The sequence below is a fragment of the Balaenoptera acutorostrata genome, chromosome 17 (assembly GCF_949987535.1).
Source record: "Balaenoptera acutorostrata chromosome 17, mBalAcu1.1, whole genome shotgun sequence".
Taxonomy (NCBI): domain Eukaryota; kingdom Metazoa; phylum Chordata; class Mammalia; order Artiodactyla; family Balaenopteridae; genus Balaenoptera; species Balaenoptera acutorostrata.
Window position 1 is genome coordinate 25704305 of NC_080080.1, and position 14774 is coordinate 25719078.

Here is a 14774-nt window from a genome sequence, read left to right on the forward strand (position 1 = left end):
CAGTACATGTTTATATACACTCGTTTTTAAAATGTTTATGATTATTTATTATAACTATATTTCCTGTGTAAATTTATAACCATTCTAGAAATATCTGTCTCAAATTTTCCGTCAGAACTGCAGTTATATCTCACATAATTGAATGAGAGTATAAAATTGCACTGTGCATATGGTAGATGTTAATAAATGTCCTTTGAACAAATAAATGAAATTCCTTGTAGTACTAAGTATGGTTCATTCATGCAATACAACCAAAATAGTATATTAGCAATATAAGTGGTTAAGGCAAAAACTTGACACTGGGAAAATGAGCATTCTAATATATCAAAACGAAAATGGATGAAAATTATTTACCTGAAAAAATCTACATGCTAATCTTTTTAAAAAGAGTTAATTTATTCATGATAAAAACTGCTTTGGAGAAGTAGTTTTTGTTTTAGCTGTAGTCTTATATTATTCCTATTGGTTTTTACTATTACATTGTACTTATTAACTTTACTATAGAAGATCTAGAATAACCCCCCCCCACAAAATCCTAGCAATGAGAAGATGATATTACAATTTTAAAAATTAAAGCTTTATTTAATAATTTGAATTCATTGTGTTTTTTACACAATGTGTTTTTACACTCCTGTTCAACTATGTGAGATATATCTGCAGTTCTGATAGAATATTTGAGATACAAATGAAGTTTGCCTTTATTAAAATTATACATCCTTTTATTGACAGTGAGGATTATATAAGGATTGTTATTTTAGTGAAATTAAATATAATTGAGAAAAAAATGCTGTTAAAATGAGTATTCTGGTATTGTACAGCAGGAATGAGGTAGAAGACTTTGTAAACTGTTGTTTTTGTTGTTCTCCATAATGGAAGACTCTTTGCTGGAAGTTAACCAAAGCATCCGGTGTTATTATTATTCCAGTGTGTAGTGGATTAATGGAGTTTAATATAAGCTTCCTGTATTATACAAGAAAATGGAGGGCTACGTACTGCTTGCTATGTAAATAGAGGTTTAATTAACACTTAAGGTTTTGCATCTTCACAAATTGCAAGTGTTAATTAAATCTGTATTTACATGGCAAGAAATGCAGATTATATACTTTTCTTTTAAGAGCCAACAAAATTGTTTGGAAGTACAACTATTCCAAAGTGTAGCCAAAGTTATGTGAAGGATAATCTCTTAAAGTTTGGAGAAATTGTCAAGGTAATATAATTTAACCTCTCACCCAGCAAACACAGACGCGCACATGCACGCGCACACATGTGTCAATATGTCACCTCCTCAAGGTCATAGTTAGTGTCATGACTAAATAAAACCTAGATATTCATGATATTTTGATGTCAAGCCGAAGTTTTTTCGTATATTTCTGTAACAAAAATTGTCTTAATAAGGCTTCTTGAATTATCACTTTTATGAGAAGGTACTCTGATGTTGAAACCACTGATTTTTTTCTCACTATTCTTCAACACCCATTGTCCTATTAAGATTGTATGCCTTTGCCTGTCCACTTCTTCTTCCTGAAATGTCTATCCCAGGGTTGCTCTTCCACAAACATCTGTTCACTTTTGAAGGTCATTGCCTTCAGAAGCCTCTGCTGATACCTTTGACAAACTACCTCTATTTCTATGCTCCTATATTGACTCACATTAATCACTTTTATAGCACTTAGCATAATGTTTGAACTTTTATTTTATGTATCTTTTTTCCTCAGATAGACCATGAGTTATTTACAATCTTCTAATTTTTTTATATTCCATAATGCCTATAATATAGTAGGTTCTAGTATCATATTCTTATTTGGATTAATTGACCTTCGACAGAAGGTCTTAAATTGTTTTGCTGCAGTGAAAACAGATTTTATTGCTTAAACTGTAATCTGATAAACAGAGGCTTACTTTTATAAAGTAGCTGACTAGGACAGAGTGACATGAAACCAATTTACTTTCATGTTGAAGGATTAAACAATAATGATAGCTAACGATTGCTGAGTACTTCCTCTGTGAAAGCACTGTGCCAAGTCATCCCCTATATTGTCTCATTTAAACTTCAAGACAACCCTATCAGAACCCCATTTATCAAATGGAGAAAGTGTGTCTCAGAAAGACTATGTATGTAATACTTGACAATGGGCTTATTAGCACCACTATCTAACAGAATTTTTAATTTTCCCGAGTATTAATTCAGTGCGTATCAGAACAACCACATTTTTCTAAGAAAAACATGCATAATGAATTTTTTCTTCTTTTTTCCCATCTGTTCTTGTATTAACTGCCTAGTTTTTCTTAGTTTTAGTCTCTGATCGAAATCAAATTGACTTAATCTGAATTTCCATTCATTATTTTGTAAATTTAGATATCAGTTAATCTAGAGGGCAAAGCATCTTCTCCTTGCCACATTGACACCTCATTCTCATTTACATCTGTCTAGTGTCAATTACCACATTTACACTGAAGAACATTTGAAAGACTGACTTAATTTCTGGACCCCTCCTAAAAAAGGCTCATTGTGAAGAGAGAGAGAAAAAAAGAAGTGTTACATTTTGAAAAAGAATTAAAATAGTATCATTGTACATTTCAAATATTTTCCAAATTGAAATCACTGACCCATTATGCAATAATAACTCATCTTATCATTACTTACGTTTTCGGTGTATTTGTTTTGGTCTCATGTCACTTTTTGTTTTTTTAACAAACAAGAGGTAAATTAGGAGTTTGGGATTAACATATACACACTACTATATATAAAGAAATAAACAACAAGGACTCACTGTATAGCACAGGGAACTGTATTCAGTATCTTGTAATAATCTATAATGGAAAAATATGTGAAAAAGAATATATATATTCAGATATACTGAATCACTTTGCTGTATACCTGAAACTAACACACCTTTGTAAATCAACTATACTTCAATTAAAAAAATAAGCAATGAGGACTCCAAGACTCTCCAGCATTTGGAACTATAAAGTTGATGAATAATGTTAGAGAATGTTACTTTATCATACTCTGGGCTTTTGGATTGTTTACTGAAGATTTTGGTGATTCTTTTAGATCAAGTAAGCAAATTTATTAAGCACTTCAAGAGAAAGATGAATGTGGTATCATCCTTTATTCCATTTGGTATCTTACATGCAGTATGGTGTGTGTGTGTGTGTGTAATTGTTAGCCTTTCACATGCATTTGTGATAATGTCATTAAACACTCGCATGAGACCACAGTGCATTGGCATACCATACTCACCAGGACAGAACAAATGAAAAAATAAAAAACTTTCAAGTATTGGTGAAGATACAGAGCAATTGGATTTGTTGATGGAAATGTAAATTGGCTGAGCCACTTTGTAAAGTAGTATCTATTAAAGCTGAAATATATAAATGTATACATATACATGTATATTTATTTTACATGAGCCAGTAATTCTACTCCTAGATATCTATCCAACAGAAATAAAAACATATGTTCTTCAAAAGTCATACTTGAATGCTCATAGCAGCACCATCTGCATTTGGTGCTAAAATGCAAACTATTTAAATGACCATCAACTTTTGAACAGATAAATCAATGTGTTTTATTCACAAAATGAAATGGATCACTAAAAATAAATAACTTACAGCCACACACAAAAGTAGAGATGAATCTCACACACTTAATGTTGAGTAAAAGAACTCAGTCCCAAAAGAGCATACGTTGTATGAATCCATTATATAAACTACAAAGAAAAGTAGTCAAACTAACCTATCTTATTAGAAGTTGAGTGAGTGGTTACTTTTGCCAAAGCACTTCTATTTTAAATAAAGGATATAAATTTTCTTTGAAATTTTTAGAAAACTTGTGTGATTTCTTTTTAGGCATTAATTTTAAAATTTTATTTCCAAGTAGTTTCTGACATGATTTATTGTGTAGAAGCTAAAGGAAACAAACAGAAAAAACCCCAAACAAAAGAAAGATATTATACTATACATTTAGAATATTTTATAGCAGTGCGTTTCATTTTCAGAGAAATCAATTATAAGAAGAGTCCTGATTTTTGTTAGTTTGGTAACTCTATGTGTTTTACTGATACAGTTTATAAGTCTAATTTTCCTCAATAGGTGTGCAGTTCAATTTTCACACCTTTCATTTGGAAGACCATCATGACTACTTACTGATCACAGAGAATGGTAGTTTTACCCAACCACTGGCACGCCTGACTGGTTCAGAACTTCCTTCAACAATCAATGCTGGTCTCTATGGAAATTTCAGGGCTCAGTTGCGCTTCATTTCAGATTTTTCAATATCATATGAAGGATTCAATATTACATTCTCTGGTAAGAAAACAAGTTTAAAAATCAGATTTTTAAAAGTATGAGCATAACTTTTGTTATGTATGACAAAACAGAGAGAGAAAAAAAGAGAAAAGAAAAAAAGAAGAAAACAAAAAAATTATCTGCCAACAAATTTTAATGAAACTTTGAAATGCCTTGAAGATTGTCTATAGTAATATATTAAAGGGAACCTTTAAACAATAGCAAAAAATAAATCAATTCACTAAAAAATTTAATAGAAATACAATAAATACATTTCTTTAACTTGCATCCTGCAGAATTCTAACAGAGAAAAACTTGCTAAAATGCCAGTTAAAATGGAGTAAAACTTAAAATGGAAATTCATACATATATTTAAAGTTTCAATTAGGCCATAAATGAAATGTTAGTTAAACCAGTGATATTCTAGTTTTGTGTTTCGGAAAAAGGCATAGTTTACAGGCCAAGACTAAGACAAACTTAATTTATTCATTTGCAACTAGATGATATAGAAACAAGTTAATATGGTTATTCTTTTTTTCTAGAATAACCTCATCTGTAGGCAACATTATAACTTGGATTCCAGGAAAAAAATTGTAAGACCAAAGTGAATAAAAATGTATTCTTATTAGTTCTACTTTCCAGTTAAATGGAATAGTGAAAAAGAATACAGAAACAAATTAATAAGTAAATCTTATGCCAACCTAGTAACATTACGTTTATAATATTACAATTATACATAATTATATAAATAACATAATTTATATAAATAAAATCATAAAAATACTAACCTCATTCTTCAACAGTTGTTCTAGTATTTACATGAAAATACTTGTCTTCTAAAATGATTAAGGTATTTCATAGTGAATAGCAAATGAGCATAATCAATTTTAACCTAGAATGTTAAAAGTATATCCAAATAAATTTTTTAAACAATAAAATAATAGCTCATCAACATGAAACAATCCCTCTTGTCCTCCCCTGCAATTGCATACTAAGCATGTGCTCTGGAAATATTTTTAGATAAGCTACTTCTTCTTAGGACTGTATATAAATTATAATATTGTTGTTTAATTAACTCTACTCTCTCATACCCTGAAGAGTGTTTAACTGTTCATTTTCATGATGCTCATTCATTGGTTGAGGAAGTTTCCTTATATAAATCTATAGTATACAATTTTCAGTTTATGGGCACTTCAGTCTTACATAAACCCTTGCATCTGAAGTGACATGTTTTTCAGAATATGGATGAATTGAATTTCTTGTATACTAGAGGCACAAGAGCCTTTGTCACTTAGACTATAACCATTAAGTAAAAGTCATTTCAAAATGCAAATCATTTCATTCTAAATGGTATTTTGCATTTGAAAATATGAATCTATTATGCCATTATTATAAGTCAAAAATCTATGAAATGGAAATATTTCTAGTGCAGAAGAAAAAATACAAGATAAATAGCTACGTTTTCAATGTATCACTCAGAAGGTGACATTTTCTCACCTGTATTGAATTTCACACATAAGAGTATTCATTCAATTAGTAGACCTTTCACAAAAGAAGAAAATTATGTGTGCCATCAGCATATTCCCATAATTTTACATATAGTAAATTTAAAAATGTATGGCTGGCCCTAAAAGCATCCATTTTGCAAATAATAGGAATATACCCTTAAAGGTTACTACTAACATTTTCTTTGTTCTGTTCATCCAATTACAGAGTATAATCTGGAGCCTTGTGAAGATCCTGGAATTCCTCAATATGGTAACCGAATTGGGTTCAGCTTTGGGGTTGGTGACACTCTGGCCTTCTCATGCTCATCAGGTTATCGTCTGGAAGGGACGCCAGAGATCATCTGTCTTGGTGGCGGCCGACGAGTGTGGAGTGCACCTCTGCCAAGGTGTGTGGGTACGTGGTCAGCTGCTTTCATTTGCTTGTACGTGTAGTCACTGTCCGTGGAGTTGCATGGTTATACACCCTTCGTTTTTTTATAATCTGTTGAATTTCTTCATTTCTTTCATATTAGTTATTTCAATGTTTTTCCTACTTGGCAATCTGGTATACCTCAATTACCGTCTCAACTGTTCTATTCAACCAACCATGCTTCTAAATTTGTTTTCAGATGATGAGAATAAGGAATGAATAGATAGATAGATAAATAGGTAGATGACAGAATCATATTTTGAGAGCTTACAGAAAATTGCATTCTTGTATTCTGTTAATAGATGATTTTCCATGACTTCCGACTGAAGTTTTGACAATATTTTATAACTTAGAATTAACATGTAGGAAACATGATTACAAGGGAAAATAATAGATAATTTAAGGACCATCGAGGCAAGTATTGACTCAGTATGTGCAATCTATAGAATTAATCTGTTATGATAGATGAATTAAGATGGGAATTCATTTCACGTGAGATAAAGAATTGCAATAATTAAAATATTGAAAGTTTGGAACACCACCTCAACCTTTGGAAATGAATATTTTTGACTGATAAATTAAAAACAAAAAATCTGTAGAGAAAATGAAGGGCTATTCACTAGGACTTAAAGTCATTTTTATTTATATTAGGAAATAGGCAAGAATTTCTTTAAGTCATCACCCATTCAGTGGTTATCAGTACTCATTTTTACAATAGAACAAGATGCAAAAGATCATTTTATTATTTCATAAAGATCTTAAAACTCTCAAAAGCATTTAATTTGAATTTAATTGTAAATTTAATGGTGGGTCACTGATCTTTGTAAGTTATAATATGCTACAAAATCAGGCAAATTGGTAGAGATTTGATCTGTGGTTTAAGACTTTGTCCTTTTTTTCTTTTTTTAATGGAGGCAACATACCCCACAGATGAAAATGCAAATGGAGAAGAGGATACTCTCTATGACTTATTCAGTGTATTGTCCACTGTGTAGAACGTGATGGGAATACCTGTGGATCCCCAAATCTAGTAAAAAAAATTTGATCTTTCAAGTTAATAAGTTTTATAGTGATGAGATTGTTTTCACAGCCCCTAAGGGTTATATAACAGACAAGCTGATATTCAACAGGTGAAATTTCTTTTTAAAAATCATAGGCTTTTATAGAAATGGCACAAACAGCCACAGAGGCTGGGAGGTGATGAGTAGTCATACTCTCAGAACATCTTTTCCAGGAAGACATGTATAGTCCTTCTGTTTTGTTTTTATGTTTGGGGTTTTGGGTTTTTTTGTTTTTTCTGCTGTTGCCAGATTTGGAATTCCCCTCCTTATCTGAATTGCTCCCATTTCCATTTTTCTTTGGTGTGCATATTAATGAGAACCTTGGGAATAGTCCAAGTGAGGGCTACAGAGTGCCTGGGTTTATATCCTGGTCATTTGATATTGGGTTAATTCACTTTTCTAAACTTCATTTTTCTCATCAGCAAAATGGTTACAACATTTTGTTAATGTTAGTTATGAGGGTTAAAGAGATTAGCCATGCCAGTCAGACATCTAATACAATCCCTGGAGTATAGGAGGGGTTCAGAATTTAGATGCTGTTATAACTCTTATTATATTGAGAATAATCTGCTGCCTATCCAACCCGCCGATCTAGTTTATAAAACCAATTATAGTACGGAACGAATTCCATGTTATAAAACACCAACCTTTATGAGGGTCTACCTGGCTCTTTTATATATGTATTTACCTCATTTAATTCTTACTATAATTCCGTTATTGTTATTCCCCCCATTTTTCATCAGAAGAACCTAAGTCTTAGAGATTTTAAACAACTTGCCCAAGATCATCAAGGTTGTAGGTGACAGAACCGTGATTTGTATAAAATCTTTCTCATTCTGAAACCCAAATTCTTTTCACTAGGATGGTTTAACCTCAAAAAGGTCGAGAGGAAGGTTAATCTCAAAGAACTCTAAGTCACAAAGAGTTGATTAATATTTTCTTTCAAAGTACCAGAAACATACCAGGATGTTACACAGGCTGAGAAGAAAGTGTTTGCATCTACATTTTTAAGGTTTACTCCACTTTTACAATAAATTTTAATAAGTAGATTTATAAAAATCTGACTTTGCAAAACAAGTAACTTCAAGTTAGTTTTGTTGTATTAAAGTATTTCTTTGAGAGTAGATATATTCGTGCTTAAATCTTTAGTGAGAAGTATAACATAAAATCACCCTGTGGACAAATTTAAAAAACAAAGTTATTGCCATGGGAATTTTTCCCTCATTTTAAAATTAACTGTACTTGCTTTTAAGCTTATTAAAGTATACAATTAAATCTATTGTCCTTAATAAATTCCACTGTAGGTATACATTTAAGTTACAAGATAGGGTGAGAAATATTTTCAAATAGTATGATTTTTTTTAAATTTTATTTCTCCAATTTTCTTTAAACTTTTCTTCACTCTTTTGCCTGTGCGTTAAAACAAATATGTTCCTTTTTGCATTTCTGGTTCCATATATGCATATGTATATATTTCTTATTTTGTTATCTTTTCAAAGTTCACAGTCTTCAGTCACATAAAATGTGCGTTATTTGTAACTATTCATATGAACAGATGCAGTTTTAGCAATGCTAGTTTATTTGGACAGATTTTGTCTCTTCTTAGATTCTTTGTGCTTTTCACTTCATATATCTCTAAAGCTGATTCTCTAGTGCATACTTGTTTAAAAACATCATTTAGTACTCAGCATCGCCAGCCTTATAGAAAGCTTATGTTACAGACAGTGGCCAAATTATGAGTAGGTTGTATTCCAGAAGTTTGTTACTGCTTCAGTTATTTGGAATCTAGGTGGTTTTTCCTTGGCACAAGGTTGCAAACAGTACATTCCCAGAACAAATTGTAGATGAGACTTAAAATTTTGTGTCATGTGTAAAACTAATACTAACATTTACTAAAATGACTTACGTATACCTAGGTTATATAAGAATGTGCCTGACTCTGGATGTAATGCAACTGATACAGCAATTTTTGGAAACTTACTTTTTGTTTATTTTTTACTATATATTTAATTTTGATCCTATATTTAGTGTGTAAATTGGTTAGTGTCTTTCAGTCTCTGTTGGTAGAATTTGGTGAAAATTATCTTAATTCTAGATGTTAGATGAATAATAAATAATGTTTTTATTTAAGCAATTTCCTGAGAAACCTCTGCATTTATGTTTTAAGGTAATATTTTAACAAAATGAGACAATATAATAACGCCATAATATTGTCTTTACAGTCTGTAAAAGATTATATTATGTACCATTCCAAAAATCCACCTGTGCTTTGAAAGTAGGTTTAGAATAACGATTTTATCAGTGAAGATACAATGTCTATAAAAAACTCAAGGTTTCACACAAACTCAGGGGCAGAGCCATGCCTAGCACAAGTTCTGAGGCCCAGGCTTGCGCTCCATTAACAAAGCACACCGCTGTCTTTGACTGGCAGCTTCAATAAAGTTGAGAGGGAATCTGGTCTTAATTACAGTTGATACATGGCTTCAGAAAACTCCTTAGGCTGTCCTCTATTTCAATCAGAGGAAATTTCTTCTACTGTGACCCATTTATCGGGGGTTACTTAAGTGCAGGGAAATTTTTAATTTTAAATTATTTTGTTGAAGTATAGTTGACATACAATATTATATTAGTATGAGGTGTACAACAGTGATTCAACATTTATATGCATTACAGATTGATCACCACAATAAGTCTAGTAGCCAACTGTCACCATACACATTTATTGCAATATTCCTTATGCTGTACATTGCATCCCTGTGCCTTATTTGTTTTATAACTGGAAGCTTGACCTCTTAAACCCCTTCACCTATTTTTCTGACTCCCTCCTCCCCCTGGCAGCTGCCAGTTTGTTCTTTGTATCTATGATTCTGTTTCTGTTTTGGTTTGTTTGTTTTATTTTTTAGATTCCACGTATAAGTGAAATCATATGGTGGTTGTTTTTTTCTCTCCGACTTATTTCACCTAGCATAATACCCTCTAGAGCCATCCAGGTTGTCGTAAGTGCAGGGAAATTTGTAGAGGCAGGAGAAGAATCTTGATACCAGTAGAGATTGTAACACCCACTCAGTAACAGGGATTCTTCTCCCTAAGAAGTGGCCTCTATTGCAGGCAGATAGTTCATATTTACATTTCAGCCTTTCCTAAGCTATGTGATCTTTGGAAAGTTGTTCAGATCTCTCTCCTGCCAAGTTTTCTCAAATGTAAAATGTGGATAATTACATCCATAGTGCAAGACAGCTTACAGCTCTAAGCAATAAAAGATATGTAAATCACCTAATGTACCACTCAACAAGTGACACTTGCTCAACAAACCTTAGTCCCTTTTTCTTATGCCTGCAACTCTCTTTACCACCATTCCGTTCTCCTAAGGGCCATGATGACTGAGTGGTGAAGAGTGATTTTCACCAACAAGCAAGAGAGGAAAGGGAAGAAGAAAAGGAGGAGATGAAAAAGTTTTAGTGTGCCATCAGCAACTGAGTACTTCATACACATCATCTCATTTACTGCTTAGAGATCAAGATGAAAGTTTTACCTTTAAAAAATACATATATAAAATTATGTTTTACATTTTGAAAAAGATAAAAGTAATAGGTAAGATGATATTTCAGTGGATGTATTTTATATTTAAATGATTATCCTGGAGATCCACATTGCTGTGGATATGGATATCTGGTCACATTTTTAAGTTGCAATCAAATATCCAAAAAAAAAGTATTAAAAAGTTGATTACTTTGAAAATGAGAAACACTGACTTGTTTTTGGTCAAAAAATAAGTACCTGATTTCCCTTTCTAAAGTTCACGTTACAAAAAACACAGGCATTCCCATTGTCATCTTTCTCAATAAAAAAAACAAAAACCAAAAAACTTGCATGTCTTCATTAAGCTTCCAAACATACCAGGAACCATGCCAGGTCATGTTGCAAATAACCTAGGAGCTAATGAAAACATTTTGTTTTGGAAAGTAAATTAGCAAGTTAAATATTAGTAATGATTTGTCTTTAGGCAAGAGTCCACACATTTTAAGAAGTCCATGCATTTTGAAGTCATTTTAAAGACATTAATTCATTCATCCTTATAGTCTATTTAACACATCTACTTCTATTTCTAATTTTGTGTCATCAATTTTTTATCTGACCTTGGACAAGTAACAACATCTTGCCTTAATCATGAGTGAAATGAGAAAAATGATAACTCTACATTACACGTCTACATATTTTTCTCACTTTTCTAACTTTCTAGATGATATATACTGATGGTTACTTATTATTTAGCTTTAAAATGAATGTCAAAAATAAGGGAAACAAGGTGAAACATATACAGGGACTCTCTGAACTATCATTATAACCTCTTTGTAAATCTAAAACTATTCTAAAATGAAAATTTTATTAAAAATTCAAAACAAGAAAGGATAAATTTCACTTGAAGAGACAGTTCATCTTTAAACAAATTATGTTTATTTCATCTCAACCTCTGAACTCCCTATACTAAAATTATATACCTCAGATATCCACACATGTATGTCAAATATGACTGATTCATCAAGTTAATCACCATTGTAGATATACAGTGCTGTAGAAAGCAAATTATGATTAAGAGATTTCACTAGCTTTCAGACACTACCATTAATTAGTTGGCTGACTTTAAGCAAATATCTTAATTTTCTGTGCTTTTCTTTCCTGGAAAGGATAATGCCAATATGAGTTCTACTCAACCCAAATATTTCTTGTAAATATAACAAAAAATAATAGAAAGTTTCCTTTAATAAATTACATACACAAATGTATATTTATATTTTTCTTATATAATTATGACTGCATTGATTTCTTGATTTGACAATATAAAAAATCTATATCAATAATAACTTATACTTTGATGCTTTATAGTTTTTTTTAATAATTTCTTGCTTGCAAGCTTCTGAAGTAAGCAGAGGAGGTATTATTCCTACTTGACAGCTGAAAAAATGCTGTTACAGAAAGGTTATAAGTAATCAGTGGAAGGTTATGCCAGAAACCAAGTTTTGAACTTTTTAGATTGGTGTTGTGGTATACCAGGTGGCATTTCTTTATTACCTTATTTATTGATGCACTATTTTTAAAGACTACCATTTTTTATGGAATAGACCACAGATGAGTAAACTTTTTTCTTTTTACTATAAAGTGCGAGATAGTAAATATTTCAGGCTTTGTGGTCCACACAGGTTCAATCACAACTGCTAAATTCTGCCATTGCATTGTGAAAGCAGCAATAGATAATAAACAAACGAATAAATGTGTCTGCTTTCCAAAAAAACTTTATCTACAAAATCAGGCAACAGGCTGGATGTGGCCCTCAGGCCATAGTTTGCTTATCTCTGCAGAAGATTTACCAAGCTTAGTTGACTTAAATATTCTCTTTGCATTTGGAAATTTACTAGTCATTCATCTCTAAGGAAAGAAGAAAAGATCCTTTTCCCATTCCCTATTTTTTTGGTTGTGGGTTCTTTTCATTAAAGCAGCAAATAATTTACTTATTTCTAAGGGATTTCTAATGTTTTTTGGGTTTTTGTTTAATCTTTTTTTTCTTTAACATCTTTATTGGAGTATACTTGCTTTACAATGGTGTGTTAGTTTGTGCTTTGTAACAAAGTGAATCAGTTATACATATACATATGTCCCCATATCTCTTCCCTCTCATATCTCCCTCCCTCCCACCCTCCCTATCCCACCCCTCTAGGTGGTCACAAAGCACCGAGCTGATCTCCCTGTGCTATGCAGCTGCTTCGCACTAGCTATCTATTTTACGTTTGGTAGTGTATATATGTCCATGCCACTCTCTCACTTTGTCCCAGCTTACCCTTCCCCCTCCCCATATCCTCAAGTCCATTCTCTAATAGGTCTGCATCTTTATTCCCGTCTTGCCCCTAGGTTCTTCTGACCATTTTTTTTTTCGATTCCATATATATGTGTTAGCATACGGTATTTGTTTTTCTCTTTCTGACTTACTTCACTCTGTATGACAGTCTCTAGGTCCATCCACCTCACTACAAATAACTCAGTTTCGTTCCTTTTTATGGCTGACTAATATTCCATTGTATATATGTGCCACATCTTTTTATCCATTCATCTGTTGATGGACACTTAGGTTGCTTCCACGTCCTGGCTGTTGTAAATAGAGCTGCAATGAACATTTTGGTACATGACTCTTTTTGAATTATGGTTTTCTCAGGATATATGCCCAGTAGTGGGATTGCTGGGTCGTATGGTAATTCTATTTTTTGTTTTTTAAGGAACCTCCATACTGTTCTCCATAGTGGCTGTATCAATTTACATTCCCACCAACAGTGCAAGAGTGTTCCCTTTTCTCCACACCCTGTCCAGCATTTATTTTTTCTAGATTTTTTGATGATGGCCATTCTGACCAGTGTGAGATGATATCTCATTGTAGTTTTGATTTGCATTTCTGTAATGATTAATGATGATAATCATTCTTTCATGTGTTTGTTGGCAATCTGTATATCTTCTTTGGAGAAATGTCTGTTTAGGTTTTCTGTCCAGTTTTGGATTGGGTTGTTTGTTTTTTTGATATTGAGCTGCATGAGTTGCTTGTATGTTTTGGAGATTAATCCTTTGTCAGTTGCTTTATTTGCAAATATTTTCTCCCATTCTGAGGGTTGCCTTTTCATCTTGTTTATGGTTTCCTTTGCTGTGCAAAAGCTTTTAAGTTTCATTAGATCCCATTTGTTTATTTTTGTTTTTATTTCCATTCCTCTAGGAGGTGGGTCAAAAGGGATCTTGCTGTGATTTATGTCATAGACTGCTCTGCCTATGTTTTCCTCTAAGAGTTTGATGGTGTCTGGCGTTACATTTAGGTCCTTAATCCATTTTGAGTTTATTTTTGTGCATGGTGTTAGGGAGTGTTCTAATTTCATTCTTTTACATGTAGCTGTCCTGTTTTCCCAGCACCACTTATTGCAGAGGCTGTCTTTTCTCCACTGTATATTCTTGCCTCCTTTATCAAAGATAAGGTGACCATATGTGCATGGGTTTATCTCTGGGCTTTCTATCCTGTTCCATTGATCTATACTTCTGTTTTGTGCCAGTACCAAACTGTCTTGATTACTGTAGCTTTGTAATATAGTCTGAAGTCAGGGAGCCTGATTCCTCCAGCTCCATTTTTCGTTCTCAAGATTGCTTTGGCTATTCGGGGTCTTTTGTGTTTCCATACAAATTGTGAAATTTTTTGTTCTAGTTCTGTGAAAAATGCCATTGGTAGTTTGATAGGGATTGCATTGAATCTGTAGATTGCTTTGGGTAGTAGAGTCATTTTCACAATGTTGATTCTTCCAATCCAAGAACATGGTATATCTCTCTAGCTGTTTGTATCATCTTTAATTTCTTTCACCAGTGTCTTACAGTTTTCTGCATACAGGTCTTTTGTCTCCTTAGGTAGGTTTATTCCTAGATATTATATTCTTTTTGTTGCAGTGGTAAATGGGAGTGTTTTCTTAATTTCACTTTCAGATTTTT

At 32.4% G+C, this 14774-nt stretch overlaps 1 protein-coding gene across 3 annotated transcripts in view; it reads left to right on the plus strand.

The window, feature by feature from the left end:
* The window catches only part of CSMD3 (CUB and Sushi multiple domains 3), a 1183499-nt gene that overhangs the window by 773959 nt on the left and 394766 nt on the right, over window positions 1-14774 (plus strand). For all 3 annotated transcript variants that reach the window (XM_007188796.2, XM_007188797.2, XM_028168178.2), the window contains 2 exons: window positions 4096-4311; window positions 6004-6192. In XM_007188796.2, the coding sequence (XP_007188858.2) occupies window positions 4096-4311; window positions 6004-6192 (405 nt within the window). The remainder of the gene's footprint in view (window positions 1-4095; window positions 4312-6003; window positions 6193-14774) is intronic.